This window comes from Pelophylax lessonae (assembly GCF_965119305.1).
Source record: "Pelophylax lessonae genome assembly, chromosome: 2".
NCBI classification, from domain to species: domain Eukaryota; kingdom Metazoa; phylum Chordata; class Amphibia; order Anura; family Ranidae; genus Pelophylax; species Pelophylax lessonae.
In genome coordinates this window covers 455,162,644-455,190,115 of record NC_138769.1, presented here as the reverse complement: position 1 = coordinate 455,190,115, position 27,472 = coordinate 455,162,644, and the positions used below count along the sequence as shown (strand labels likewise).

At 45.7% G+C, this 27,472-nt stretch overlaps 1 protein-coding gene across 3 annotated transcripts in view; it reads right to left on the bottom strand.

Moving 5' to 3' along the window:
- The window catches only part of TMEM131 (transmembrane protein 131), a 483,390-nt gene that overhangs the window by 123,112 nt on the left and 332,806 nt on the right, over positions 1–27,472 (bottom strand). For all 3 annotated transcript variants that reach the window (XM_082245264.1, XM_082245263.1, XM_082245262.1), the window contains exons 22-23: positions 3,604–3,718; positions 1,260–1,398 (exon numbers count right to left, since the gene is read on the bottom strand). In XM_082245264.1, the coding sequence (XP_082101390.1) occupies positions 1,260–1,398; positions 3,604–3,718 (254 nt within the window). The remainder of the gene's footprint in view (positions 1–1,259; positions 1,399–3,603; positions 3,719–27,472) is intronic.

The following is a 27,472-nucleotide window of genomic DNA, read 5'->3' as shown; positions in this document are numbered from 1 at the left end:
TACGCGCTCCAGAGGCTCCAAGACAATAAAGGGTTAATCGGAGCCACGCCGTGCAAAAAACGGAGGGACCTCAAGAATCAGAACGCCCGCAGAGCAGAATACAGCAGAGGGAGGATAGTGTACCCCAAGAGACTCACCACCCGAACTGGAGAGCGCCAAACTGCGATGGAAAGAGGAAGCGCCGACCCGACACTAGATGCTCCCATCAACGCATCAGACTACAAGAAAATGTCCGCCGTTAAACTCTATGGGGAAACCAAAAACATGGCCGCTGGACGACACAAACATGGCCGCTGAAGCTGGGAATACAAAATCCACGGAAAAATGGCGGCACCACGCGGCGCTGCATAGGACCCTGGACCCCACAGAAAAACACAGACCCCAGGAGTGGACCCCCAAAGACCCCCCCCCCCGCAGCACCCAGGTACAAACACCCCCAAAAAGGGGGCGGCAGCGGCATACACCCACTACTTCTCTGGCCCAGCACCAGACCAGCCCCCCTACCCAAATAAACCCATGCCCCCCCAATAGGGCCAGGGGGTGGACAGGGGGCAGAGGAGGGCACCTACGCAGGGGAACCCCACTAAGGAGAAGCGGGTAAAAGCATGAGATGGAGGAAGGGCACAGGAGGGGCCTACCATCCGCCCCAGCAATTCCGTAAGAAAGGAGGGGGGACAATACACATCTTGGAATGGGGGTGCTGTGGCTAGAGGTATGCTGCAACTCTGATCCTGACTGCTGTCGTGACCAGGGTTATGTGACCTCGCAAGGTATTTCACTCCCCGGCCAGCCGCAGAGCTAATAGTTGGATCGTGCTCGCAGGCCAGACTGGGAAGGTCATAAGGATCTAGAATATCCAGTGCGTGGCCCAGTCCGGCTGTTGATTGTAGTTCTCACAGGAACAAAAATATTAAAGAAAAGTAAAAAATTCCATTTAAAATGGAAAACATGCCAGTACTGCAGATCCCAGCAGAGAGCTAGGTCCTTACTCTTGCCTAGGCAGAAAAAAAAACTAGTCCTATAGCAGAAAGTAATGGTATACTCTCTGGGACTGCCCCAGGGGTGTAACCAAAAAGGTTTCCGTCTAGTCCTTCTCCTGAAGAGAGAGCAGCATAAAGCCCGATGGTCTGAAGACATTCCGTCAATGAACGAAAGATAAAAAAGGTTTTAAGTCTATTTTAATGAATATACACAACTATGATACAAATAGTGCTACTTAACATTATTCAAGAAAACAAAAGATGCATTGCTGTACTTACTGATGAGCTGTTGGTGTTTGTCAGGGGAAAGTGTATATGACGGGATGAACTGATTATGGAAGGCCAAATAAGCTCAGCTTTTACTTCTGAAAGGACATTTTTCTGTAAGTCTGTATCTACCTCAAATACTGCGTTGGGCCTATGGAGACAGAACAAATCTATTAAGGTACATGCACAGATAATGATGGCAAGTATTGCCTTCCATGAACACTTACACAATGTATACATTTTCAGAGACATCTCAGAACTCCCTCTGGCAAAGCTCTGATCTCCTGTTCTCCCCATAAAGCTAGTGCCTTCTTTGTTTGAGCGTTGTTTGGAGTCAAAAAGATCCAGACAACCACCCCAGTGACTGATAACTGTGGAAGAGAACACCTAGGAAAAGCTCTCCACCTGTATTTATGGGACTTCAATGGCAGATCACAGAGGCGGTGGTGCTGTGAATATTGGGGAAAATAGGTGGTGTCACCTGTACAACTCTAATATTACTTTACTAATTCTTTTCTCAGTACAGAGTTGCTTTTTAAGGGCTTTCTGGTTTACCCGTAGATTTATTCATTTACCTTTTGAATCCCTTTTAAAAATCTCTACGAGTGAGCAAGTGCTAAAGCAGAGTAGGTCTCCTATGGTTGTTACACTCCCAAACAAGTAATAAAATCAGTAATAAGGAGTATGAAAGAGGCTTAAGCAAGGTTTACATGAAGAGATAGCATTGGACGAACAAATCTAGTAACAAATTGACCCCCAGTGTATGACTATATGAGTTTATGATTGTGCATCCCTTACTGGTGGCTTTTTATTTGCATGACAACCATCTTCTCAAACAATTTCCACCCAAATTTCTTTTATGAATGGTTTACTTTGTCAGACAGCACTTCTGCACTAAAATCTGAGCATTAAGATGTACTCTACATTAAGTGTGTGTTTGTTAATATAAATATTTAAGATAAATAAAACAATGTAAATACTAATTTGTATTTAGGCACCTTTCACACTGGTGAAGTCTGCCAGCGGATCTCTCTGCTGCCCAGTGTCCTCTATGGACTGTCATCCAATCAGATAGACAGATAGGGAACCAATTCCCATCCATCTGTTTTTAGTGGACAGGATCGGATGTCAACGTTTGTCCACGGACACATGTTGGAGAGTGTCAGCGGCTGCTGCTGCACAGCAATGGATGGTTCAAAAACTGACAGGCAGACTAAGTTGGTCTGTAGTGTGAAAGGGGGCAACAAACTTAAAAAAATTAAATTGACCAAAACCATAACAGTTTCACTTTAAATTAGGTTTTAGAAGATTTATTTTACAGAAGGGGAAGGTCCTTACAAGATTATTGATAAAAATGAAAATGCATAAAAAGCAGGATGTAAAGAGTTTCATAAAAACCCCATCATTAAATGTGCCTTGTTTCACTAGAAAGTCCATAAATTGTGAAGTGTAAGACATGTACAAACCTCAGCACACTAATTTTAATAAACGGTAATTGTTTTATTACATTGCCTCTTCTACACACAGCCTACCTAAAAGAAATAATAATTTTAGGAGTAATGTACTTAGAGTGCAGCGCTCAGGAGGATAAAATGTAAACAGTGGATGGAATTAATCAAAACTGGAGCAGTTTTGCAGCAAAGAGCGAACCCCCCTCCCCCTTACTCAAGAGGCATGGTGCAAACAGTCTGGTAGGAAAGTTATTAGAGCAGACACAAAATTGCAATTTGAGTTAAAAGGAGAAAAAAGCAAATTACAGTTAAGATAGAAAGGATTACATAATGAAAGCTGACCGCTTAGACTTCAAGTGGTAAAAAACAAGCTCACAACTGCAGGAGCAGCCATGAGCTTGGTATGTTTTTCTTTCAGCTGCCTCCCTGCTATTGACTAAAAGGGATACAGGCATTTATAGAGCCACTCAATCACTTTTAGAGTCAGTTCACACTAAGCGACACGACTCTGTACTACTTCGGGGGCGACTTGTGCATTGCCAAGCACCACGACTTCGGAGCGACTTGCATGGACTTCACATAATAGAGGTCTATGCAAGTCGCTCCGAGGTCGCCCCGAAGTAGTACAGGACCCTTTTTCTAAGTCGGAGCGACTTGTGTCGCTCCTATTAGAACGGGTCCTGTAGCGGTCAATGGACCGCGAGGAAGTGCGACTTGTCAGGCTGACAAGTCGCCTGACAAGTCGCGCTAGTGTGGACTGGGTCTTACGGTACTGTGACAGTGCTTGATCGGCTGAGGTGGAGGAGAAAGGAACACACACTTATCAGTCAAACTGAGCTAAAAGCATTTTTTCTTCTATCAGATCAAAATTCTAGAAAGAAGAGAAATCAATACATTTTTCTTACATGTTAAAATTATCACGGATTTCAGACCATTTCTTATATAGCGTCTCAAAATTGTCCCAATCACAGTCCCAGATGTCCTCCTGCATTGCAAAATTGTGCTGAGTCTTCAGGTCATCTGAGGATTAAATAATGATTTATTCGTTTTATGTACAACATGCTTTCCCCAAACATTTAGTTATTCAGTTTCCATACAATATCCCTTGTAGCATTAACTGCCTTTGTAAGGCTAGGTTTCCACTAGTGCGGCTACGAAGTCGTGCTACTTCTAGCACGACTTCGTAGCAAAAGTAAACCGCGGCTTCAGTTAGACTTGTCCCTCATATATAGAGGGAAGTCGCGCTCAAAAGTAGTACACGATTTACTTTTGAGGTCGCGGCAACTGAAGCCGCGGCAGTGGAAACGTGCCCCATTGAAAACAATGGGTTTTGACTTGCTGTGCGACTTGACATGTGTCAAGTCGCACCGCAAGTCGCACTAGTGGAAACCGAGCCTTAAAGTACTATCTTAACCACCTGTACTACTATAACTACCTGTACGTCAGCAACTATAGTTAAATCCATTTTTGTCAAAACACTACTAATTGGAGAGAAAATAAACACCAGTGATAAACTTATTATAAAGAAGTGTTACTGAAGCTACTATCTGATGTACTTTTTACATTCGTATGATTGGGAAGTGCAGAGAGAAATGCCACAGAAATGCTGCTGCCGTTTATAGTGCTGCTTTATATGCAACTGTGGTATTAAAGACCTGCACTCCTAAATTTTCTCATAATCTCAATCTGTCCAACACACAGAATGAGAAAGTACTTCTAAATAAAAAAAACGAAGAGAAAATAACATTTATGTTACAATCAAGTTTATTGACGTGCATAAGAAACAAAGATAAATTATACAGATGAACATATACAAAGAGTAATACAAAACCAAGCAATCAACTGTATAGCTAGTATGATGCTCCCATTTCCAAAACTGTTAAGCATATACCGATCTTATTTGTGGAGAAAGGAGGAGACAAAGAAAGATTGCTCAGAGGGTAGAGAAAGAGGAAGGAGGAAATTATAGGCTCAGATCGTTGAGGAGAAAATTTCAGGTTATGCCAGTTGGAATAAAACTTCAGATCTGACAATGGTGACCTTACCCCTCTTAGAGCATCAATATGGTGTTTTGACATCCTGACCATACCGCTAAATCTCAGTTTATAGGTAGGTAGAATATAGATTTGTGAACGACAGAAAGTGTAAGAATAGGATATGTAATAGAGATGTAGGGGATAAGGAATAATAGGTTAAGGGCCCTTTCACACGGGCGCTCCGTATGTCCGCAAATCATCCTATTTTTTTGCGGATGATTTACGGACATAATGCAAGTCAATGGCATTGCGGATGTCAGCGGAATACCATCCGCTGAAATCCGATTTTCTTCCTTTCAGTTCTGTTCCGTTTTTTGGAACGGAACAGAACCCCATTTTTCCTCCATTCAAAAAACGGAAAGGAAGCAAAATCGGATGTCAGCTGTGTCATCCGCTGACATCCGCAATGTCCATAGACTTACATTATGTCCGTATATCATCCGCAAACGGATGGGATGATATGCGGACATACGGAGCGGATGACACAAGTGTCATTCGCTCCGTGGAAAAAAAAAAAGGACCAGAGCGGAGGCAAAAAACTGATCGCCCGTGTGAAAGAGCCCTAATAGTCTGTTCCCAGATCAAGAAAAGAGAAGATAAGTAAGCAGAGAGAATCTAGAATTTAGAGCCAGGGAGGGGGTTCAGTGCTGGCACATTTGGCATTGTGAGTGGCAGAAGAGATGCCAGGCTGTCAATGTTATGTGGAATCGATCGGTTCTGTCAGTTGCTATGGCAATAGATTCCCCCATATTGTATAGAATATTGATATTGTGAAGCCAATCTCCAATTTTTGGTGTGTAAGATGACCTCTAGGGACTAGGGATCAGGGAACTGGCTGCATAAAGGTGTCTCAGCACCGAACGTTTGTAGTTATGAAGTGAAAGGTTTGTAATGTGTAAAAGGCAGCATTCAGGGGTCAGCTCTATGGAAGTGTTAGTGATTTTAAGTGTCAAGTCACATATCTGGTCCCAGAAGGCAGATACAGTTGTGTTCATAAGTTTACATACCCTGGAAGAATTTAGGATTTCTTGGCCATTTTTCAGAGAATATGAATGATACACAAAAACTTTTCTTTCACTCATGGTTAGTGTTTGGCTGAAGCCATTTATTATCAATCAACTCGGTTTACTCTTTTTAAATTATAATGACAACAGAAACGACCCAAATGACCCAGAACCAAAAGGTTCAGAGCCTAAACCTTTGAGAAAGCCCATTGGGCGCTACGCCTGAGGTGGGCGGTGACTTAATAAGGCTGTGACTAGGTGGAGCTGTGTGTGCAGAGGATTGTATTGTGAAATGCTAGTTTTTTTACTTCTGAAATGTGAGTGGATGTTTATATGGAAATAAATGTTTTTTATTAGCAATTTGCACTATGGTTTTTTCCTCTTGCCTCCTATATGATTGACCCCACACAGAGCCACAGATTTGGAGTGTACGGCCAGTGGGAGTGGTGCCACTTATAACACTGCAATGTGCATATAGACCTCCTTTAATTAGTGAGGTTCATTCAAGCAGGTGAGAGGACGCCAATAGGTGGGGTGAAGGGCACTTTGGTGATCATAGACAATTACTGAAGAGTTTCTGGTGTATGGGACTGCACCCCTTTTTTTCACAGACATTGAATCATTTATTGATGGATTGTATATATATTTAAAAGAAAAGATGGACTCACGTTATTAAATTATTATACATATATGATTTTTACAGTTTTCAGATATTTATGCACTATAATTTGAATGCACTTTACTGAAGGAGAGCACTGCACTTTTTTTTGTGACTATACATTTATTGCATTTTGTACAGGTGGTTGGATGCATAGTGGTGCTATGCATTGTGGTGCTCATCTGCTTTCTATAGTATATAGAGTTGAGTAATAGGTGGTTAATGCACAGGGATAGCATGGACATTTTTTTCACATTTATATTAAAAATGAATGTAGACTATACCACGCTCACAAAAGGAACGCGGCAGAGTCTACCTGTCGGGGGTAGTGGGAGGACTGTATCGGAGGAGGCAAAATAATGTGCGATAAACACTGAATTATCTTTAGAATATCAGATAACAAAACAGAGTAAAAAGGCACTCAGCTCTCCTTAAGGATTAAGTAACCTGTCTATAAGTTAAGTTACCTTCGTCCTTAGAGGTAGGCAGTCAATGGGTAAAACAGATCATAATGTAAAAGAACAACGTGAACCCCCTCCCGTACGGAGTCATTCAAAGTTGTACGTGTATACATGTAGGTGTGTCGGGGGAAAATACATGGAGGTTAATGACAAGGCAAATAGTTAAACTCAAATCTTGAGGTAAACCGAGGCTCGAGGTACTTTTGCAATGAAGTAAGCACTTTCAATCGTTAGAACCCACGGTCTGACTGAAGTGGAAGCCTCCCTCTAAGGGAGATCAGTATTAGGGATGATCGAACGGTTCGGGTCGACCATCGGTTGGACCTGAACATTGGGTGTTCGAAATTCGGCCAAATGCCAAACTTTTTGCGGTAAAAGTTCGGAATTCGGCCACCAGAACCGCCCAAAATGCAATGGGACAGGAACTGGGCTTTAAAAGCCCATGATTGGCCCAGAAACCTCAGTAAAATGTGATTGGAGTGACTAAGGGGTCCAGAGCCCAATGAGGAGTGAATACGCACCCCCATGCGCCCCCAGTATAGAACATAGCCCGCCAAAAAACTCTAGCACTGTAATACAGGGGCTGTGGAAGAGAGTGGAAGCATTTGTGTTGCTCCAGTGTCATTTTGCAATTATTAGTGTGAGGAAAGGGATATGCAGTGTAGTTAGGGTACTATATACCACTATAGTTAGATTCAAAAATCTAGTTTTTGTAGGGATAGCTTTAAGTGTCAGGGTGACCGTAGTGTAGTTTAGGGTGACCTGACTCTGCCATGTCAGGGTGACCGTAGTGTAGTTAAGGGTGAACGGACGCTGCCATGTCAGGGTGACCGTAGTATAGTTTAGGGTGAACTGACTCTGCCATGGCAGGGTGACCGAACTCTGCTATGTCAGGGTGACCATAGAGTAGTTAAGGGTGAACTGACGCCGCCATGTCAGGGTGACCGTAGTGTAGTTAAGGGTGAACTGACGCTGCCATGTCAGGGTGACCGTAGTGTAGTTTAGGGTGAACTGACTCTGCCATGTCAGGGTGACCGTAGTGTAGTTTAGGGTGAACTGACTCTGCCATGTCAGGGTGACCGTAGTGTAGTGAAGGGTGAACTGACGCTGCCATGTCAGGATGACCGAACTCTGCCATGTCAGGGTGCCCCCACTATGCAGATTCTGGGTTAGGGGTATATATATATATATCTCAAAAACAACAATTTTTAAGAACTTTTTTTTTCCTGATTCATAGTCCCTGGGGCATGACCCAGAACCCTGGGCACTTTTTAGGGGCATTTATTGGGTTTTAGGGTTTCAAAATGGTGTTTGATTCCAGAAGTTCGGTCCCATTGATTTCAATGGGGTTCTGGAATCCGAACCGAACTTTTGGGAAATTCGGGTGTTCTGGTCGAACCGAACTTTTCAAAAGTTCGATCATCCCTAATCAGTATATCATCCGGAGTCCATAATGGAGTACCTCGAACCTCCGTATCCCCAAGAGTAACACTTTGAGAACAAAAGGAGGTCATAACATAAAACAATGAACTGGGAATAACATCTCCCAACCAGAGGCAACTGAAAAGTTAGGGAAAGGGGGGGGGGGGTGGTTACCAGTTGAGCAAAGGCAACTAGCTGTAAGGAGAAATTAACCATTGAGTAATATCAATGAAATCTATGGGATGGGAGATATCAGGTTGGGAGAACCAGAACAATGATGAACTGTGCAACAGATACCAGCTTAACAGTCACCTTGGATTAAAAAAAAAAAAAAAAAAAAAAAACAGATCGTCAAGCACATAAATCTGGGTCCACACAATGTTGTATAAGCAAAGTGCAAATCATCCATGAACAATGTCGCAGACATATCATATCTTGGTATGGGACTAAAGTACATGGGTATCTATAGGCTGCATAATCATAAAGCATTGAGTAATTATGCGCTAGCCATCCTAGTAATCGTGGCCTACGGTGGTATCTCCCAATTCGGGAACTCAAAGCAAGTCCAGGGCCCTGTTGGATAGTAAAGGCGGGCAAACCATGAGACCTACCATCCACAGATGGCTAGCTAGCTCGGGGACAATGTATCCTTATGTCCCTTTAGGAGGATAAACTCAAGATTCAAGTTTAGGAGACAGCTTACAGTCTTGTCTTTCGTCGCACAGCAGGTGCATGCATGCCTGGACCTCCATGGCAGGTGATTTTGCTCTTCTTGTGGGCACATTTATCTGGCGAGTTGAGTGGAGTTTGTGGCGGGCTCCTAGCGAAGGGCAGCAATTTATATTCCCGATACCAATCCGGCAGCTCGACTAGAGGTATCTGTAATCCGTCACAAAAATCGGCCAGGTTGTTTGGAGACCTCAGCAAGTTTCCCATTATGTGAGACAGGGAGCACAAAGGGAAAGCGCCATTGATATTTCAGATCCTTCTCCCGGAGGGCGGTCAGTAGTGGGCGTAATGCTCTCCTGTTTTTTTAGGGTTATCTGTGATAAGTCCCGAAACATCAAAAATTGAGCGGTCGTTGAAAATGATAGATCCATTTTGTCTAGCCTTGAACATTATTTCTTCTTTCAGTGCAAAGTTCTGGAAACAACAATGTCCCTTGGGGGTCTAGAGTCAGGGCCTTTAGCTCTAAGAGATCTATGTGCGTGTACAAAATCAATCGTTGCATCCACATGGAGCTCTAGGATGATGTTAAAGATTTTCTGAGGCGCCTGTGGAATCAGGACCAGAATATTAGCTTTCAAGTCTGTGGTTGCTGCTGAGAACGTTGATTTTATATCTGCAGCAATCGTCATTGCTGCAATGGTAAGGGGCATGTCTGCAGGAGAATCTCTGCTTACCACATCCTCCGACGCTGAGAGAGATCCCTCACTGTTCTCTTCGTCTCTGAGTCGGCGCCATCTTGTCCCCAGACATGCTGCCTCGTGAGGAGGTTTGGGACTTAAATTTGTCCGAGATGTTTCTCACCGCTGCTAAGGTGAAGGAACGTTGCTGGTGATTCTGTGGAGTGTGCCAGGTCAGTCTGCCCATCATGCGCTGCCTACAAGGCCGAGGGAACAGGCAGGAGAGCCGAGGAGCTCCTCAGTGTGCTGCCACCCTCGTCGCATACCAAGCCACGCCCCCGAAATAACATTTAATCACTTCCTGTTAAGCCTATAGTCAAAAGTCTCATTCATTGATCTGCGTGGATGTCATATGACAGCAGTACTAAGAGCATGATCACAGTGGTGGGACCTATTTCCCTCAAAATATGGCAAGAAATGAATACGGTAAAAATAATTTTCTTTCTTATTTATTGAAAGACACAGGAATTCTGAGACAGACAGAATATCCAAAAGCAGTCTGAATGAAGGGTGGGCAACAGCAAAAAAAACACTAAACGGTCCACAAAAAGCAACACAACTTGACTGGGCTGCTTAAAACTCAAAGCCTCCAGAAGAACAGCATACTTTTAGGAAACTGCAGCTTGATGCTAAAAATCCCAAGAAGCACACAAAGATCTAGTAGAGCACATCTTGACAGGAAAGGGTCGATCCTGATCCTTTAGGACCACAAGCTTGAATAATGATCTGTCTGAGCCTCTGAGGACCATCACAATGATTGAAATTGAAAATTAAAGAGTCTGCATTTCTAACGGGGGCAGAGGCTGTGAGATCAACATGTAGAGCACAAACATACATCCTGGCAATGGAGGGGAATCTCCTTCTGATGAACTAGAGCCAGACAGAGAAATGGGAGGATGTACTATTTAAGGTGGAAGGCTCAAACTACTTTAAGAAGGAAAGAAGTTCTAGACCTCACCTTTAACTTGTCCCTGTGTAAGTCCAAAAAGTGTTCTTTAGCCTGCAAGCTGGGACGCTCATCCCGCAGAGGTGATAAGAAGAAACACAACCTTGCGATTGGGAGTGAAAAGGGGAATATTGCTGATGTCCTACCCAGGACAGGAATCTTTCTTTCTGATCAGCTGAGCCAATAGTCCAGCTTGCAGGGACAGATCTATCACCCAAATCTCCAGAATGTTGATCAGGAGACACAACTGTTTCAACTTCCAAGTCTCTAGCATTATCAAGGTTACCAGGACTCCTCCACAGCTTAACCAACTGGCATCTGTCATGAGGATCTTCCATGCGATCAGGAGCAAGGACTTCTTCAACTCCAAAGCATGCCAGGGACAACCTGGTCTTCAATGTCAGACGAATCAATATGTCCAAGGACTGAATCAGTTTGTCCCACAATGACAAGATCTAACAGAGGCTACCCGTAATCTGTCAGAGATTTAGAGTTTAATATTTCAAATGATAAAAGTCTCTGAAATACATATGAATGTTAGAATGTAATATATTAGGTTTTGAAGGTTACCTCATTATGTCTTTTTGAAGGACAGAGAAGCCATTTTGCTATGTATTTCTATTTTGAGTTTCTATGTTAGTTTGTTGGGTGGAGTTGTGTCTTACTCCAAACTCAAACCATATATGCAAGAGTGGGTGTTATTTTTATATTTAGAATTACTACCTTCTTGGGAACACTTTTTTCTGACATCGTCTTTGCATACATTATAAGAATACACTATGTTGAACGTTCAAGAGAGAGATGAGAAAAGGACATCCTTACACTCTGAAGACATGTAACATCGGTCATATCTCTCTCTCTCCTTTTGTCCATTTCAGTTTTGCTCCGTTTCATATAATTTGCTTTACTTTAAGAAAAAATAGAATTTTTGTAAGAACCTACCGTAAAATTATTTTCTCTGAGTCCTCTGACAGACGCAGCCTCTTCCAAGTTTTATCAATATTGCCTGCTCCTGCAGAGGGCGCCATTACCCAACAGTGATAAAACTTGGAAGAGGCTGTGCCTGTCAGAGGATGTAAAAGAAAAAACGGAATTTTTGTAAAATCTTACCTGTAAAATTCCTTTCTCTGAGTCCTCCGACAGTCGCCGCCTCTTCATATTCGTCACATATGGAGTATTAGACTTTGCGCTCCGAAGGAGTAGCTAGGCAACAGAATATGTTAACAATAAAGCTTTTAACATATCCCACCCTCAAGGGGTGGTCCCCTCAGTCAATACCCTCCTACTTCCTGCAACCATATCTCAGTTTTAGTGGAATAGCAGTAGAGTATACAACCAAACCCCAAAAGAGGGGCGGGGGCGGCGACTGTCGGAGGACTCAGAGAAAGGAATTTTACAGGTAAGATTTTACAAAAATTCCGTTTTCTCTTACGTCCTCCGACAGTCGCCGCCTCTTCATATTCGTCACATATGGGGACGTCCCATAGCAGTGCAAACATGAGGGGTGGGAAACGCATCCGCGCCGAAAGGCAACGCAGTCTCCGCATCAAGGAAAGGAACCTTACCAAAGGAAGGAAACCAGCTGGGCAACAGCAAAAAACAAGTGCTCAACAGGAGCAACAACCCAGGAAAAGACAAAAAAACCAGGGGATATAAAACTTATCCCAACAGCCAGGAGTCCCCAACAAGGGACCCTAGGGAACAGCCGCACTAAGAACCTTGCGGCCAAAGGAAGCATCCGCCGATGCCTGAACATCTACTTTGTAGAATTTTGTGAAAGTGTGCACGGTCGACCAGGTCGCCGCCTTACACACCTGGGCTACAGAAGCCCCATGACGACAGGCCCAAGACGTACTCAGAGATCTAGTAGAGTGCGCCTTCACAGGCACAGGGGGAACCTTCCCCTGCAAAGCATAGGCCTGTTCAATGGTCTGCCTGATCCATTTGGCGATGGTAGAGGCCGAAGCCGCCATGCCCTTCCGAGGACCCTCTGGAAGAACAAACAAGGAGTCCGTCTTTCGAAAAGACTCAGTCGATTTAAGGTAAACCCTTATCGCCCGAACAACATCCAGAGAGTGCAATCTCACCTCCTTTGGATGTTTAGGCTTCGTGCACAACGAAGGCAAGACAATATCCTCATTAAGATGGAATTCCGAAACTCGTTTCGGAAGAAAAGAAGGATTAGGTCGCAAGACCACCTTATCCAAATGAATAACCAGGTACGGAGACTTGCAGGACAAAGCCGCCAGCTCCGACACTCTGCGAGCCGAAGTGATCGCCACCAAAAAGGCGACCTTTTTGGACAACATATACAACGAGATCTCCCTGATCTGTTCAAAAGGAGCACGTTGTAACACAGATAGAACGAGATTCAAGTCCCAAGGGGGCAGAGGATCCCGCCTAGGGGGAACCAGATGCCGCACACCCTGAACAAAAGGTGCCAACCAATGGGTTGGAAGCCACGGGACGTTGAAACAGAACGGCCAGAGCAGACACCTGACCCTTTATCGTAGCCAGCGCCAAACGCTGATCAACACCCGTTTGAAGGAAAGACAGCACACGGGACACCGAGTACGTGCGGGGTGAAAACCCCCTGGACTCACACCAGGCAAAATAGGCCTTCCAAGTACGGTAATAAACCTTCCCTGAGGAAGACTTCCTCGCGTTGATTAAAGTATGAACGACCTCCGGAGAGAGACCCCTCTCCTTCAGGACCTCGGTCTCAACAGCCAGGCCGTCAAAGCCAGCGACTGTAAAGCAGGATGGTATATCGGTCCTTGAGACAGTAGATCGTCTCGAAGAGGTAGACGCCACGGGGCGTCGACCGCCAGATTCACGAGGTCTGCGTACCAGGACCGGCGAGGCCAGTCCGGTGCCACAAGAATCACCGTGTTGCGTTCCGAGTGTAACCTGCGAAGGAACCTGGACAGCAACTGAATCGGTGGAAACGCGTACATCAGCCTGTACTGATGCCACGGGGCCACTAACGCGTCCGACGCGTCTGCCCGAGGGTCGCGCGTCCTTGCCACGAACCTTCTCACCTTGTTGTTGAGACGAGACGCGAACAGGTCCACATCTGGAAGACCCCACTTCGCGCACAACATCTGGAAGACAGCCGGGTGGAGAGACCATTCCCCCTGATCCAGGGTCTGGCGACTCAGATAGTCCGCCTGCCAGTTCTCCACTCCCGGAATGTGAACCGCCGTTATCGCCGGGACATGAGTCTCGGCCCAAGACAGAATGTCGGCCACTTCTCGAGCCGCTCGGGCACTCCTGGTGCCCCCTTGGTGGTTGATGTAGGCCACCGCCGTGGCATTGTCCGTCTGCACCCGAACCGGGCAACCCTGCAGCCGGTCCGTCCAGCGATGAAGACAGAGACTTATCGCACGCAATTCCAGAATGTTGATCGGAAGGGAAGACTCCCCCTCCGACCAAGTCCCCTGGGCAGACAGAACGCCCAGAACTCCACCCCAGCCCGACAGGCTGGCATCCGTGGTGATTACCGTCCACGAGATCGGACGAAACGACTTGCCCCCGGACACCAACGGGGACTGGAGCCACCACAGAAGGTTTCCTCTGGTGCGATGACTCAACGAGATTTGAAGATCCAGAGATTGAGGTCGCCCGTCCCACCTGGACAGGATCTCCGCTTGGAGACCCCGCGTGTGAAACTGGGCGAAAGGAATCGCCTCGAAGGCCGTGACCATCAATCCCAGACATCTCATACACGTCCGCAGAGACGAGTTCGGAACGTCCCTGAGGGACCTGACTTCCTCCCGGAGAGTCCTGAGTTTGTCTTCCGGCAGGAAGACCTTCGCCTGCACAGAGTCCAGAATCATTCCCAGATAGGGGAGACGAACCGACGGACTCAGTGTCGACTTTGGAAAATTTATCGTCCAACCAAACTCCTGCAGAGTTTGCATCGTGACAGACAGGTCCTTCTCCAGACCCTGGCTGGTCGCAGACCGAACCAGAATGTCGTCCAGATACCCCAGGACAGAAACGCCCTGGGCCCTCAATAATGCCAGAACCGGTGCAAGCACCTTGGTGAAGACCCGCGGAGCCGAGGCGAGACCAAAGGGCAACGCCACGAACTGGTAGTGATCCTCCGCAATGGCAAATCGAAGGTATCTCTGATGACCCTCGAATATGGGGATGTGAAGGTACGCATCCTTCAAATCGATGGAGGCCATGAATTCCCCCGGAACCAGGGCAGCCACCACCGACCGCAGGGATTCCATGCGGAACTTGCGAACCCGCACAGAGCGGTTCAGAGCCTTCAAGTCCAGAATCGGACGAACCTTGCCCTCCTTTCTGGGCACGGTGAACAGATTGGAATAAAACCCCCGAAACCTGTCCCGATGAGGCACCGGAACCACCACTCCCTGAGCCCTCAGGTCCCGCACCGCCAGGTGCAGGTCCCGCAAGCGCTCTGGAGACAGTTGAAGATTTGAGGGAAAAAATCTGCTCTCCGGCCGAGAGAGAAACTCGATCTTGTAACCAGATCGAACGATTTCCTGAACCCATCTGTCCCGCACACGGGCCAACCAGGGCTGAAGAAAACCGAGCAAGCGTCCCCCCACCCCAAAACTGGGTGAGGGCGCCCCTTCAGGCCGAACTGTTATGGGCTGCAGATCCGGATTGGCCGGACTTCTGTTTACCAGACCAGGGCTTCTTCTGAGAGCCTTGACCTTTGAACGGTTTGCCCTTGTAGTGCGGCCGAAAGGCACGAAAGGACCCCTGAGGGGGCCGAAAATTAGCATGCTTCTTCCCAGAAGCCCCCTTAGCCTTGGGGAAATGGGGCAAGAGAGTGCTCTTACCCCCGGTGATCCCCTTAATCAACACATCCAGGGACTCCCCAAGACCCATCATAAGGCAGATTGGCTAAGGTCTTACGTGAAGATTGGTCCACCGACCAACATTTTAACCAAACCAGGCGGCGAGACAACACCGCCACGCTGTGCACACGTGCAGCCAACGGAACCAGGTCCAGGTCCGCATCACACAGATACATGACACCCTGGTGGATTTGATCCACCATATCCAGGGTCGCCGGCGAGGCCGAGTCGGCCACTAGGACGCGCCTAAGCATCTGCGTCCAACTTGCGATCGCCTGGGCCGCCATGAGAGAAGCAAACAGAGCCTTAAGCATAGAACCCGTAACAGAATAAGTATGACGGGCAAGAGACTCCAGTCTCCTATCCGTGGCATCACGGAAAACAGGGGAATCCTCTGCAGGAATCGCAGTGGCTTTGTTCAAAACCGCAATTGCGTGATCCACTGGTGGAGGCACACACCACCTTTCATCAGTGGAAGGCGAAAAAGGATAACGCAGCTTGAATCTACTTGGTACCGCAAAAGGTTTGCGCAGATTGCGCCATTGATCCTTAACAGCGCACTGAAAATCATCATTGCAGGGAAAAACCTGCGGCGTCCTGCGTTTCCTCTGCGTCCCATAAGCCGCCAAGGCAGCGGGGGGACACACTTCGTCCTGCAAACGCAGCGTTTGCTTAATGGAAGCAATCAACTCATCCATGATTGCAAGCTCTTCAGGCGAGCCAGGGGGAGAATTATCAACCCCCTCAACTTCAGCCTCCACCTCAGACCCCACTAGATCAAGAGAGGAGCGGGACCCCGATAAGGAGGCCCCCGCCATAACAGCCCCATCACCTTCACCCTCAGAATCAGAGGAAAGAGCAACTCTGGGCCTTTTAGTAGATTGAGCAGCCACCAGCATTTGCACCTGAGCAGCAAGGCCAGCCACAATAGTGGCTAAATCCCCCCCTGGGGGGGAAACAGCGGTCCCCTGGCTTTCCACCAATACTGTAGGAAATTTGCCCTCCTGAGAATCCATTGCCCCTGTAATGCCAGACAACCAAGGGTTAACTGCCCCTTTTAAGCAAGCGCGGCAAGCGCAGCCCACCGCACCACACTCAAGCACAATGAGACCCCCACAGGGAATATGCAAACTGAACACAGGCAATGGATAGCAAGAACAGAAGGATAAAACCTGAGGAGACCCTCGCCGCTGCCTCGATCGGTGTTCCTGGAAAGAGGAAGTGATGCTGCCAGGGCGCTCTATGTAAGCCTATGGAGGCTACAAGAAAATGGCCGCCATGCATGTAAACCATGCGGCCGGAGCGAGTGTAGGCAAAATGGCGTCGTTTGGCGCCGAAACCGCCGCTCCACAGTGCATTAAAACACACATTACATTCCAATATCAGAATACATGTCAGATCGCCGCAGCGATCGCTGTATATGCCCAAACATGCCAAAAAAACATGCCCCACAGCACACAGCTTCTCACACTGACCAGTCTGACACACACAGTGTCATACAGCTCCCCCCCCCCCCCCGTGCAGCCCACAGCATGCAGCCGAGAGATAGGGAGACAAGCAGTGTGAATAGAGGCAGGTTACACAGTCCCAGACTGACACCCCCCCAGACAGACAGGTCCCCACATAAATACACTTACCTCACATGGCGTGGGGGACCCGCACAGGCGAACAAGCCGCTGCACATGAGGCAGGGAGAGTCGCATTCAAGACGCACACAAGGGGGGTTAAGAAACCGCACAGCGTCCAGTGAGGTAGCCACCTCACCAATCATCCCTGCACCGAACAGGGATGGGTCGTTCACTGTGCCAGGAGCGTTACCTGGCTGAACGCTCGATGGCAGACTGGGAAGCCACTGACCCACGACCTGCGACCAGGGGGATCAGCCCGAGACCCAGTCCGCATGATCCTCTTCATCCGAAGAACTAACTAACGCTGACAAAATAACAGCTAAGTAAAGGTAGAGAGAAGAACTCAAACAAAATTTTAAAAAGAAGAAAGAGTCTGGGACAGAAAGTCCCAGCACAGAGAGAGCCAGCCACTCCTGACAAGCTAGACATTAAAACTGAGATATGGTTGCAGGAAGTAGGAGGGTATTGACTGAGGGGACCACCCCTTGAGGGTGGGATATGTTAAAAGCTTTATTGTTAACATATTCTGTTGCCTAGCTACTCCTTCGGAGCGCAAAGTCTAATACCCCATATGTGACGAATATGAAGAGGCGGCGACTGTCGGAGGACGTAAGAGAAAACAACTTTCCTGAAATATTGTGACAGCTAAGAAGTCTATTTCGAACATTTTGGTGAAGAATGCGGACCTGGATGAAGTATATTTATCCTTGAAAAACATGCATGTTCACCAGCACACCATGGATCTTGCTAAGCAGTCCAAAAAAAAATGGATTTTTGTAAAATCTTACCGTAAAATCCTTTTCTCTTAGCTCATCGACAGACGTAGTCCTCGGTGATACACCACCTTCGGGTTATGTTACCTCCGCAGGAGCAGGACTAGACAGGAAATTAAAAAGCTCTGGCCACACCCTAGGGGCAGTCCCAGAGGGTATATCCTCTCTCTCTCTGCCTCAGCAAATCAGTTATGTGAAAAAGCAGTGCTTAGAGAATTTAACCCAACCCAACTCCAAAACAGAGGGGCGGGGACTACGTCTGTCGATGAGCTAAGAGAAAAGGATTTTACGGTAAGATTTTACAAAAATCCATTTTTCTCTAGCGCTCATCGACAGACGTAGTCCTCGGTGATACACCACCTTCGGGACGTCCCAGAGCAGTATCACAACTGAGGGGTGGGAAAATGGAAATCAAATCCCAATCTAGAAGGCCCAACCGGTGCCAACTAGAAGTTTACAATGCTCATCCTTAATGATGAGACTCAACCAAAAAAAGAGAAAACAATTTTTTTTTTTTTTTTTTTCAAACAGAAAAAAACCCTCGAGGTAGACCACCGGTCTCCTCAAATTGCGGCCTGCAAAACCTTGCGGCCAAATGAGGCATCCGCCGATGCCGTCACATCAATTTTATAAAATTTTGTAAAGGTATGTACCGACGACCAGGTGGCCGCCTTACATACCTGGACCACTGACGCCTGATGGCGAAAGGCCCAGGAAGTACTGAGCGCTCGAGTGGAGTGCGCCCTAACAGGGAACGGAGGACTCTGACCCTTAATAGAATAAGCCTGTACCACCGTTTGTCTAATCCATTTGGCAATGGTCGCGGCAGATGCAGGCAAACCCTTTCTGGGGCCATCCGTGATCACAAAAAGTGAATCCGTCTTACGGAATGATTCCGTAGCTTTCAGGTATACCCTGATTGCCCGAACCACATCTAAGGAATGCAACGCATGTTCCCGATGATGCTTGGGCTGAGGACACAAGGAAGGTAGTACAATATCTTCATTCAGATGAAAATCTGAAACCACCTTGGGAAGAAAAGATGGCTTAGGATGAAGTACTACCTTATCCCTATGAATCACTAGGTATGGTGACTGGCATGATAATGCAGCCAGTTCTGACACCCTGCGAGCAGAAGTAATAGCCACCAAGAAGGCCACCTTCTGGGATAGAGTAAGCAAGGGAATCTCCCTGATGTTTTCAAAGGGAGGTTTCTGTAGAACCGACAAAACCAAATTAAGATCCCAGGGCGGTAAGGGCGCACGGACTGGAGGAGCCAGGTGCCGCACCCCCTGGATGAAATTCCGCACCAAGGATTTGGTAGCAAAAGGCTTCTGAAAGAAGATTGCTAATGCTGAAACTTGACCCTTGATGGTGCTCAAGGCTAGCTTCTGCTCAACCCCTTGTTGCAAAAAGGCCAATATTCGAGTCACCGAATAGGTACGTGGAGGAAATCCTAAAGATTCGCACCATGCAATATAAGTCTTCCATGTGTGATAATAGACTTTGCTGGAAGTCGCTTTCCTTGCTTTAATAAGGGTAGGAATGACTGAAGTAGACAAACCTCTGTCCTTCAGTACTTGGGTCTCAATGGCCAGGCCATTAAAACCAGCGACTGTAAAGCACGAAGGTAAATTGGTCCTTGAGACCACAGACACTCCGAGACGAAGTTCCCACGGAACGTCTGCGACTAACATGTCCAAGTCGGCCAGGCCGGCTTGAGGAGGCCAGCCTAGAATTTCTAGGACCACTGGCGCTGATTGGATCTGAACCAGGCGTCCCTAGAGCTATCTGGCCCCGACCATCCGAGAAAGTCTGGTCGTTTTCTGTTCCCACACATTTATCAGATACCTGATAGTTATCAGGAAAGGTGATCTTTTCTGGTTGAACCTCAGGGACCGAAGTCACCCGACTAGAGGCTACTTGGCCTATCTGGTCAACCAGATCCGATTCCTGTGAGGTATCGGGACTAATCTTAGGAAAAGGTAAAGGAAAAGATCTTTTCAGGGAACGGTAACTACCGCTTCCTGTGGTACTTAAATGTTGGAAGGGAAGAATCGCACCGGTAGTAGTGGTTGATGCTCGATCTAATGTCCTGAATACCGGTGAAAACGTCCTCCCACCCTGAAACCGGGTGGGGGCGCACCTTCAGGCTGTGTACTCCTTTGCTTCGGGTTTGGCTGGGTTGGTCCCCTTCTTGAACCCTCCTGGAGGAGTCTTGCCTTTCCCGCTAGTACCAGCCGGGCGCCCTTTATGGGCGGTAAAGAAAGGTCCTCGCTTGTTGCGAGGTCCCTTAGCTTTTGCAGCCTGTGGCAAAAAAGTGCTCTTGCCCCCAGTGGCATCCTTAATGATTTCATCTAGGTTGGCTCCAAATAGACGATTCCCCTGAAAGGGGAGATTGGTCAAGGTCTTTTTGGAACCTAGGTCAGCTGACCAGCATTTTAACCACAGCACACGTCTGAGGATCACTGCTAACTTAGATGCATGCCCTAATAGGGGAGTAGTGTCCAAGGCTGCGTCACAGATAAACCGTAGCCCTTGTATGATCTGTTCCATCAAATCAGATGTCTCCTGGGGAATATCTTTTCCCCTAAGATCTTGGCGTACCATTTTCGCCCATTCCGTAAGTGTCTGGGAAACTAGACCAATAACGATTACTGGTCTAAATGCTGACCCTATCAGAGAAAAGATAGTGCGGGACTCTGCTTCTATCTTTCGATCCACCGGATCCTTAAAGGACGAAGTGTCCTCCACTGGAATAACCGTGGCTTTATTCAGCCTGGAAATAGGCGGATCCACGACTGGTGGTACCGTCCATTTCTTAATGATGGATTCCTCAAACGGATAGCGTCTAGCAATACGCTTGGAAATAGTAAAGGTACGTTTAGAATGCTCCCATTCTCCTTTAATCTGATTACCAAAACATTTAGGTACAGGAAAAGCCTTCGCCGTCTTGATGGGCTTATTAGTCCCAAAAGGCCTCTCTGTTTCAGTTGCCTCTGCCGGTAAAGCCTCAAGTTTTAAGGTTTCTTGCACTGCCACAACTAGTGCGTCCACCAATGCTTCTTCCTGAATTATAGCAAGAGAAGAAGCGTCCTCCTCACTGTCTGAGGGGGCTTTACCTGGGATATCAGCCCTTGCAGAGGAACCTGCAACTGCCGTGACCATCTCTGAATCTGAGTCAGAGGTGTCAGATGGTATAGGGGTAGGCGGGGGTCGCTTCCTTGACCCCCGTCCCTGACAGGCCGCCTCCACCCGAGCCACCATAGACTCCAAAATTGCTGTAAATGACTCTATACTCTGTGCACCGGCGGGTCCCGAGGCCCCCTCGAGGGAAACAGGTGGGGGAATATGTGTGGCAGGGTCCATAATAACTCCAGTTACTTCCTGGATAATATAATTCAAAAGTAAAGAAAAAAACTTTTTTTTTTTTTTTTTTCTGACCCCCAGCGCCACAAAAAAGCCCCTTAGTGTTACCTGCTTAGGGATCCCTATCGATCGAGAGAGAGAGAGATAGACCCCCAGGCTTACCACTTGATGCTCAGAGTTTAACTGCAACAGGTTACAGCGCTGTCTTGACAAACAGGAAGTCTTTTGGCTGGCTGCCCAGGAAGAAAGGAGGCGGCTCCGCCCCTCTGCACGCCTTCCGGCGCCTCCCCCAAGCTCCACGAGGTGTAGGATCACCTCAAACATGGCCGCCCCCATGCTGGAGACACGAGGCTACGCCAAAATGGCGGCTCGTGCGATCCAGCAAAAAAAAAAAAAATGGCGGCGGCCTAAACTGAATAGCGGTGTGCTGCAGGGCACACAACACTCTCTCTGCATGGGGATATGGCGTGGTTGGCGGTACCGGCCCTGGCGGACCGCGTGGCCGTTCGGGAGGCCTGCTAATAGCTGGAGATCTGATTTGGAAGGCAGTCTACATGTCCGTGGCTTCTGACTGGTAGGTAGCTTATACTTAACCCATAAGATTCCCAGAATGCCACAGATTACATCTTTAAAACATGTATACAATAGATTGTTAGCTCCCAAGCCAAGCCTCCTGGCTTTTGCACACATAAATCACACTCAAAGTAGGAGGATTTGTGACATGTTATAGGATAGAAAGGACTCTTTCTTACCATACAGAGAGGGGCCCGCGTTCACCACAAAACCCGTCAGGGAAAAAGGGGGAACATACTACTCACCATACCGGAACCAGGCGGGCACCAACTCCTGACAGTACCCCTCTCCACCGGGGCGGGAGGGCTGTCGACCGATACGGACGCCGTGACTCATGGTCTTTGGCGTTTCGGCGAGACGTTTAACTCGCGTGGACAGTCCTTTAATGGGACTTTGTCGCGGCCGACCCAGCGCGGAGCTATGGCCTGCACGCGCTCGTAGGCTGAACTGGGGTGACCACCGGATCTCAACATCCAGCCCGTCGCCCAGTTCAGCTTTCTTGCTTGAAGATCTCACAGGAACACTGGAGAAAAAAGCTGTCTAAAAAAAAATCCTTTAAGAAAAAATTCTTGCCAGGACCTAAGATCCCAGCAAGGTGTCTAGGTCCTTACTCCTAACTAGACAGAAAATAACTGATTTGCTGAGGCAGAGAGAGAGAAGATATACCCTCTGGGACTGCCCCTAGGGTGTGGCCAGAGCTTTTTAATTTCCTGTCTAGTCCTGCTCCTGCGGAGGTAACATAACCCGAAGGTGGTGTATCACCGAGGACTACGTCTGTCGATGAGCGCTAGAGAAATGTATATTGCAAAGGATCACATTACATCAGAAGTGCATAGTTTCGGAGCCATGCAGGACCCCTTCGTCAGGCATGTAGTTCAGCAAGGAGACGATAAAAACGAAAACAAAAGACCCAGCTTGTACAAGGCTGATCGACATTACCATTTGGACAGTGGTCTCAAGTATTTTTAGACCCGGGAGGACTTCCAGGCTAGGAAAGTGTAACGAAGATTTCTGCCAAGGTTATAGTTCCTGCCAGAGGAAGCTGGTAGCCAGGCCACGAGTGACGTTCTTACAGGATATCGGGTTGGAGGCCCGAAGTTAGTGCTGTAAAAGGGACTAAGACTTCTAGTTATTTTTTAAAGCCCACCATTACAGGAAACCCGGCAGATGTTCCCTTTGGATAAGGCAAGTATGGAGGTCAGATTCTAAGGATTGAAGACAGAAGTCCAAGGACAAAAGAAAGAACAAAGGCAACAGAAAAAAAGACACTACTCATCACTTGATTTTCTTTAATTGCGCACAGGACTGCCATTCTTAACAGGGGTAAGTGTGTTTGTTCATATAAGTATAAACATGTCCCTTTACTATCGGGAATTGATACATTCCATAAATGGAATACAGACATGCAGTGGTTTATGGAACAATGTCAGAGTGTAGAGAAGTTCTTTAGTGAACAAGTTTAATGCTGCATGTAAATTATGGTTATCTTTTTATGAATATTTAAGCCCTGAAATGTGTGTCATTACATGTGGTCATTCCAAACACATACAAGAGGCAGAACAAAGCTTACAGGAGAATACATTAATTGAGATTGTGGAAAGAACTGTATGCAAATAAGGTTAATGGAAAAGAACTTGGTGTTTAGTGTCCAACAACAATCCTACAGATGAGGTTGCAGGAAACAAAATGTTAATGATTTAGCAATTTTTACAAAAGATTCCAAACTTGCATTTCATTTTGAAATTAAAGGTAGTAGACTGTCCTAATTTACTTGAGGCTACCCAGCAAATTTTGAAACATAAATGTTTTGCGCAACCTGAAGTTTCTAAAAGTCAACTGTTAAAAGTTTTTGCAATAGGGCATTTCTGGTAAGAGAAAAGACTATGGTTGTGGGAGGAGTTTCTCAGGGAACTGGCCAATCGCAGTTCATGTCTGAGTCACGAGAAAATCAGTCTCCAAAAAGTTTCCTTGTTTTTGCTTTATTCAGGAAAGTCACATTAAAAAGCAGTGTACACGTTTTTTTGCAGATGTACAATCAAAATTTGTCAAAAACAATAAAAACTATAAACTTGATAAACAACGAGATTGTTACCAACATTATATTGGGATACAAAGCGACACAGCTACGACTGACCGTAATAGATTATCTTTTGCACTCTCTGAAAAGAAAGTGACATTGCTATCCCATGACAGTTTTCATTTCTTCTGTGGCTCAGAGAATGACAGATTTTTTGTGTAAACCCTACCAGATACATGGAAGAGAGTCCATGGAGGAAAAAATATATTTAAACGGTACTATTACCCAATAAAGTAACTGTCATAAGAAGATTTTTTTTAGGCCTTTGTAGACAAAGCATCTGTGTGTGTAATTCTTAATGAATTATTGGTGCTCACTGAGGATATAGGGTAATATTTTTAAAAAATAGGAGAGGCCTTGTATACAATCACTAAAGAAAGCCCGTATAAATTCAGTTTTTCTGATTAATGTATATCTCTCTCGGCCATTTTACATTCAAGTGTATGTGGATGATTAGACCATTTTATCAGTAAGAATGTGTAAGAGCATTGGATAATGATACAAGTCAGAAACATTGTGGGTTTTTCATCACTTGTTTTGCTAACACCTCAGGTTACACTAAAAGGTGTTATTACAAAGAAAAACAAAAGGTTTTAAATTCACAAAGATTTGCCTAGTGACAAGTCGATTTTGAGGAGAAAGGCTTGTCAGTTGAAGTGGGAGATAAATATTTCTTGACTCAAAAGATGCAATGTGAGATACAGAGACACAGTTGTGTAATTGAACATGAAAAAGCCACCTCTTCACCTTTTAGTGAATACATTTCCTGTCCTTATATAGATGGATCTAGATATTGGCACAATGTAGTGTATGTGACGGGATTTGCTGTTTGGATTACAGATCAGCAACTTTGTTACAATATATGAAAGTGGGGGGTGTCATGGCGCTCTTCTAATATCCCAAGGTGATACAAGGAATGTGGGTGGATGGGAGGGGGGGGGGGTTATGGGGCTGCGTGGGGGGTAACAAAGTTTGGTACTGTAGGGAAGCTATAGTCCGCGGCAGCCGGCTGAAGCGTGGAGAAGCCCTGAGAGATGCAAGAAAGGAGAGAGCGGCGCCAGCTTAGTATAGTACAAGTTTATTTAACACTGTTAAAATTGGTGACTCACTGTCCGAGGTTGGGTGAGACCGGTACACAAAGACTGTTAGGGTCATCCATCTTCCTCTTCCAGGATAGTGGTCATAGGAGAAGGTGGTGAGGTTCCAGAGGTATAGCCGAGCCACTGTGGGGCTGCTAGTTGTCACTGGCCGCTGCGGAGCATGCACAACAGGGCTCCGGCTGCCGACTTCTGATCCCTGATGACATCACTTCCTGGCAGGAGAAAAATAGGGGTTGCACGCGTTCAGAGCATCCGTGCTCCTTCGCCTGACGAAGGAGCACGGATGCTCTGAACGCGTGCAACCCCTATTTTTCTCCTGCCAGGAAGTGATGTCATCAGGGATCAGAAGTCGGCAGCCGGAGCCCTGTTGTGCATGCTCCGCAGCGGCCAGTGACAACTAGCAGCCCCACAGCGGCTCGGCTATACCTCTGGAACCTCACCACCTTCTCCTATGACCACTATCCTGGAAGAGGAAGATGGATGACCCTAACAGTCTTTGTGTACCGGTCTCACCCAACCTCGGACAGTGAGTCACCAATTTTAACAGTGTTAAATAAACTTGTACTATACTAAGCTGGCGCCGCTCTCTCCTTTCTTGCATTTGTTACAATATAAGCTTCCTGGATATATGTCTGCACACAGAGCTGAACCTGAGGCTGACTTGTGTTTGTTTTGCAGTCAGAGTGACAGTGCAAATATGGTTTATTCACTCACACCATTTTTCCACATGGTCCATGACAGGCATGGTTGGTTCTCAAAAATAATCCACTTCAACATGATCAAGTTTCTTTCAGAAACCGAACATATAGGAAGGATCAAAATAAATCAGTGGTCCTTTTGCAGAATTAAAGCAATTGTGAGTGTAGTAGGCAGAATAAAAATCGGATAAGGCTACTCCTTTGCAAGATTTAATTTGGTCACAGGATAAAGAGGTGGACACTGAACTTTTACCTTTGTTAGAATCAGTGCAGACTGATAGCGGAGATAAAATTTAATGTAAAAATATTGAAGGTCAATTGGATACTTATATTTCAAAAACAATGCCTAGAAAGTAATAGAAATTGAATTATATTATTGCACATCCAGTACCTGATTTTTTGTATGAGTTAATGGAAGTCTTTGCAAGTTTTTGAAATACTTATTTTTAGAGCACTTTGTCATCAAAAGTCTGACTCGTCTTATTTGTTTATAGAACAATCCAAAAAGGGAAAGGTAAACCTAAACTAAAGATTGGGTGACTTATTCACCTGCTATTTTTTAGCTTAAGAGTTTTAGTATTTTCTAGTACAAGTTTGTCACTTTTTGAGGACAAAGAATGTCTATTCTTCTATCTTTTGAGATTAGCATACCTAGTTATTTACAATCTGCTGTATTGAAAGAAGTGTGGTTGCAAACACTGCAATAACAGGTACAGGAACTTCAGAAGTTTGCTGCACAAAATATGGCTAGACCCTTGCTAGATTTAAATAGAAATGATGTTTTGAATAAGAGTTCTACTTCTGAGTATGTCAAGAAATGTATCCCAGGAACTCAAGTTATGGTTAAGAATTATAGCTCTGAAGGTACTAAGAAGGTTCCTTTGTTATTAAGTTAATTTTGACTACAAATAATTTTTGTTCAAAGAATGGGTAAACAACACAGAAAGGTTTATGAGCCTAGAGTGGTCCATATTGATCAATGAACATTATTAAGAAAAACATATAATTTTTTTTGATAAGAATTTGATACTTGTTTTCATTTTCTCTCCTAGATATGTCTTTCATTTCTAAGTTTCAAGAAAATTATACATTTTTTTTTAGATTTTTGAATTCTACTATGACCACGAGACAAGCACAACTAAACTTCTATTTGTCGCTATTTTTTTTTTTCATCATTTCTTCCTTTGAAATTATGTTATTAAGGACGATCATTTTTTAGATGAACTTCAACGTTTTCCTTATATGGACTTGTTTCATAAGAGACATTCTGAAGAGATTCTCATACATACATTTTTTTGATGAATTGTCTGATATAGGAGAATATGAGTGTTTAGAGCTTGAAAATATTTTAAAACACATTGTATTGCTTATCCAAATAGAATGGATTATACAGTTATGGAAATAATGTGTGTAAAATCTGCTGTATTAATCTTGATGGTAGTGACAGAATAGATGGAAACATAAGTGACTCCGTGTTGACATTGAAATTTGATATTTTCTTCTACACAACCGGTTAGGCCCCTTTCACACATACGGTCTGTTTGTCCGTTTTTCATCCAACCGTTGACGGAGGAAAAAAAGACATCAATGCATCTCTATGTAAAAACGGATAACAACGGATGATCATCCGTTAACATCCATTTTCATCCGCTTCCGTCAACGTCTGTTTTTTGGAACGGATGAATGCCCTATTTTTCATCCGTAAAAAAAACGGATCGGACGAAAAACGTTTTTGCATTGGTAGTGGATGTAAAAAAAAAACAGATGAAAAAACGGATGAAAAAA